We start from the raw sequence: 4,236 nt of genomic DNA, 5'->3' as shown, positions 1-4,236 counted from the left end.
TTTCTCTATTCCTATTATTTAGGGAGAATAAGTCAATTAGTTCCTTGATTTTAGGGATCACATCTAGGCATGTAAATGTGATCTGTTTCAGTTTTACTTTACTGTAACGACTATATATAGTCGTATGAATTTTGCTAATAAATAAGAGAGAACATTTCCCGTTCTTCTTCTATATCTTAGAGTCTCTCTATATTACACATTTGGTATCAAGAGCTGTAAGGGGCCTGATAATCCAACGACCGAAAAGCACCAACAAGAGAGGCAGAGTGTTGAATACCTGTGATTCCTTCAAAATGACAACCCCTGAACAGTTCGTCCAACCGTCTATCCCAAGGTTCAATGGACATTATGATTTTTGGTCCATGACGATGGAAAATTTCCTTCGGAGCAAGGAGCTCTGGAGCTTGGTGGAGGATGGTATTCCAACTTTTGTTCTTAGTACAGGACCCAACAGTGAGACCCAACAGAAAATGCTTCAAGAGGCTGAACTTAAAGATTTGAGAGTGAAAAATTTTCTCTTTCAATCTATTGATTGCGAAATTTTGGAGACTATCCTTGACAAAAGCACGTCCAAATCCATTTGGACATCTATGCGTCAAAAATATCAAGGCTCTACACGGGTGAAGCGTGCACAACTCCAAGCACTACGAAGAGAATTTGGATTACTCACCATGAAAGATGGGGAGAAAGTAGACAGTTTTTTTGGTCGCATTATGACTGTGGTAAGTAAAATGCGATCAAATGGAGAGGTGATGGAGTCCAACACTGTGGTGAGTAAGATCTTGCGCTCGCTCACCCCAAAATTCAATTATCTAGTCTGTGCAATTGAAGAATCAAATAATACAATCATTTTGTCTATTGATGAGCTGCATGAGAGTCTTCTTGTACATGAGCAACGAATGCAAGGATCGCAGGAAGAGGAACAGGTGTTAAAGGCAACACATGAGGAAGTTTCAAGTAGAAACAATCATGATGATCGGCCTCAAAGAGGAAGAGGCCGGGGTACATTCAGAGGTGGCCGCGGTAGAGGGAGAGGCAGACAATCATTCAATAGAGCCACTGTTGAATGCTTTAAGTATCACAAATTGGGACACTTTCAATACGAGTGTCCAGATTGGGACAAGAAGGCAAATTATGTAGAAATGGATGATGAAGAGGAAGAGCTCTTATTAATGGCACATGAGGAGGACTCCCAAAATGTAGAAGACAAATGGTACTTTGATTCTGGCTGCAGTAACCACATGACAGGCAATAAATTGTGGTTTGTAAATTTGGAGGAAGAGTCCAGCAAAACCGTGAAGCTTGGGAATGATATACACATGAAAGTAGTAGCTAAGGGGAGTATTCGAATGCAAATTAATGGCATTTCTCATGTCTTGAATGATGTATACTACATTCCTGAGTTGAAGAACAACTTACTCAGCTTAGGACAATTGCAAGAAAAAGGTCTAACCATTTTGATTTCAGATGGCACATGTAAAGTATTTCATGCCACAAGAGGACTGATTATGCAAACTAATATGAGTGGAAACAGGATGTTTTATGTGACAGCTTCCTTAGTGCCAAAACAACCAGTATGCTTGCAAACAAAAACAGTTTCAGAAAAAGAAGCTTTCCTGTGGCACTGCAGATTTGGACATCTTAATTATAAGGTGTTGAATATGTTGGCCTGCAAAGGGATGGTTGGACTGCCAACATTGGAGTTTCAAGTAAATACATGTTCTACATGTTTAATTGGGAAACAGTCCAAAAATTCGTTTCCAAGTCAAAGCACCTGGAGAGCATCTAGACGGCTTCAGCTGATTCACTCAGACATTTGTGGACCTATCCAACCAATTTCACATAGTGGTAAGTGTTATTTTATGACCTTCATTGATGATTTTACTCGTAAGACTTGGGTGTATTTTTTACATGAAAAATCAGAAGCTTTTAATATGTTTAAAAAGTTTAAAGCTCGTGTTGAGTCGGAGTCAGGTACGCGTATATCTTGTCTCAGGACAGATAGAGGAGGTGAATTCCTATCCAACACCTTTGACGAGTTTTGTCACTCACAAGGAATACGTCGACAACTGACCACCTCCTACACTCCCCAACAAAATGGTGTCGCTGAACGAAAAAAATAGAACAATCATGAACGTTGTTCGAGCTGTATTGTCTGGAAAACAGGTTCCCAAAATGTTTTGGCCGGATGCTGTGAAGTGGTGTGTGCACATTCAGAATTGGAGCCCAACTGCAGCAGTAGAAAATAAGACTCCAGAGGAGGCCTGGAACCGTGTGAAGCCTGTGGTGGAATATTTTAAAATTTTTGGCTGCCTTGCACATGTGCATATACCAAATCAGAAGTGGACTAAACTGGATGACAAAAGCAGACCATTCATTTTCTTGGGAGTCAGTGATAAATCAAAGGCTTGGAAGCTATATGACCCAATTTCCAAATCCACTATTATCAGTAGAGATATGGTGTTTGCGGAAGAAAAAGGTTGGAACTGGAGTACTTTAGAGACAGCGACACAGCAGCCTGATCTTCACTATGAAGATGCCGATGGTAGGAATGAGGCGGAAGACAACACTGAGACTGGTGCAAAGGTTGAGACTGGTGCAGAGGTTGAGACTGATGCAGAGGTTAAGACTGGTACAGAGAGTAGTACTTCATCTGCTATTTCTCCAAGGAGGGGTGTCCGTACAAGGAGACGACCAAGATGGTTAGAAGACTATGAAACTGGTCTTGCCGAAGAAGATTGCTTCAATGCAATGACAGATAGTGATCCAGTCACCTTCACAGAGGTTGTGATTAGTAAACATTGGAGAGAGGCTATGACAAGTGAAATGGAGGCAATAGAACAAAATCACACATGGGAACTCACTGTATTACCTCACGGAGTTACACCTATTGGAGTTAAATGGGTGTTTAAGACAAAACTGAACACAAAGGGACAAATGGAGAAATACAAAGCAAGCTTGTCGCTAAAGGTTATGCACAACGACATGGTATTGATTATACTGAAGTGTTTACACTAGTGGCTCAGCTTGACACAGTTCGAGTAATCTTGGCCACAACTGCTTAATATAGATGGGAAGAGTTTCAATTGGATGTGAAGAGTGCTTTCCTACATGGGGAGCTTAAGGAGAATGTCTATGTTCTGCAACCAGAAGGTTTTGTGAAGAAAGGACAAGAGGAGAAAGTTTATCGGCTCAAGAAAGCATTATATGGTCTCAAACAGGCACCCCGGGCCTGGTATAATAAGATTGAAGCTTACTTCACCCAAGAACAATTTGAAAAATGCTCTAGTGAACACACATTGTTCACTAAGTCACAAGGCAGCAAAATCCTAATAGTTAGTCTCTATGTGGATGACTTAATATTCACTAGTAATGATAGATTCATGTGTGAGCAGTTTAAACATTTTATGATGCAGCAGTTTGCTATGACTGATTTGGGCAGGATGAGTCATTTTCTTTGCATTGAAGTTCAACAAAATTCCAATGGCATATTTATCTGCCAAGGGAGATATGCACGGGAGGTACTGTCAAGGTTTGGAATGCTGGACAACAACGCAGTAAAAAATCCAATGGTGCTAGGAACAAAATAGTCAATAGAAACAAAAGGAATGAAAGTTGACGAAACACTATATAAACAACTAGTTGGCAGCTTGATGTATTTAACTGTTACAAGGCCTGATTTGATGTATACAGTAAGTTTGATTAGTAGATTTATGTCCCACCTCAACACATTGGCTTGCTGCAAAAAGAATTTTAAGGTATGTGAAAGGCACAATCAATTTTGGGATTTGGTACAGAAAAGAGAGTGGTGATCCAAAATTACTAGCCTTTACGGACAATGATTATGCGCGTGATTTGGCTAATCGACGGAGCACATATGGTTTTATATTTATGATGGGTACAGGAGCGATGTCTTGGGCTTCAAAAAGACAAACTGTGGTAGCATTGTCTACAAATGAGGCTGAATACATGGCAGTAGCTCTCTGTGCTTGCCAATGTATTTGGCTTGGAAGAATACTTAAGCAGATTGGAATTAAAGATGAATCTGGGATCAAAATTATGTGTGATAACAGTTCTCCTATACAACTATCCAAACATCCGGTATTTCATGGAAAGAGCAAACATATTGATGTGAGATTTCATTTTCTTCGGGATTTAGTTAATAATGGGGAAGTGCAACTCAGTTTTTGTAACTCTCAGGATCAACTTGTAGATATCATGACAAAACCACTAAAG

The 4,236-nt window shown here is 40.0% G+C and overlaps 1 protein-coding gene across 1 annotated transcript; it reads left to right on the top strand.

Annotated features, from left to right (window-relative positions):
* The first annotated feature begins 368 nt into the window (after positions 1–368).
* LOC106770105 lies at positions 369–3,590 on the top strand. The gene is made up of 3 exons (XM_014655932.1): positions 369–1,709; positions 2,167–2,988; positions 3,099–3,590. The coding sequence occupies exons 1-3, from the start codon at positions 369–371 to the stop codon at positions 3,588–3,590; spliced, it is 2,655 nt and encodes an 884-aa protein (XP_014511418.1).
* Positions 3,591–4,236: the final 646 nt, after the last annotated feature.

The sequence above is a fragment of the Vigna radiata genome, chromosome 8, assembly GCF_000741045.1.
Source record: "Vigna radiata var. radiata cultivar VC1973A chromosome 8, Vradiata_ver6, whole genome shotgun sequence".
In the NCBI taxonomy this organism is placed as follows: Eukaryota; Viridiplantae; Streptophyta; class Magnoliopsida; order Fabales; family Fabaceae; genus Vigna; species Vigna radiata.
Note: the sequence above shows the minus strand (reverse complement) of the source record. Positions and strands in the feature narration are given on the sequence as shown.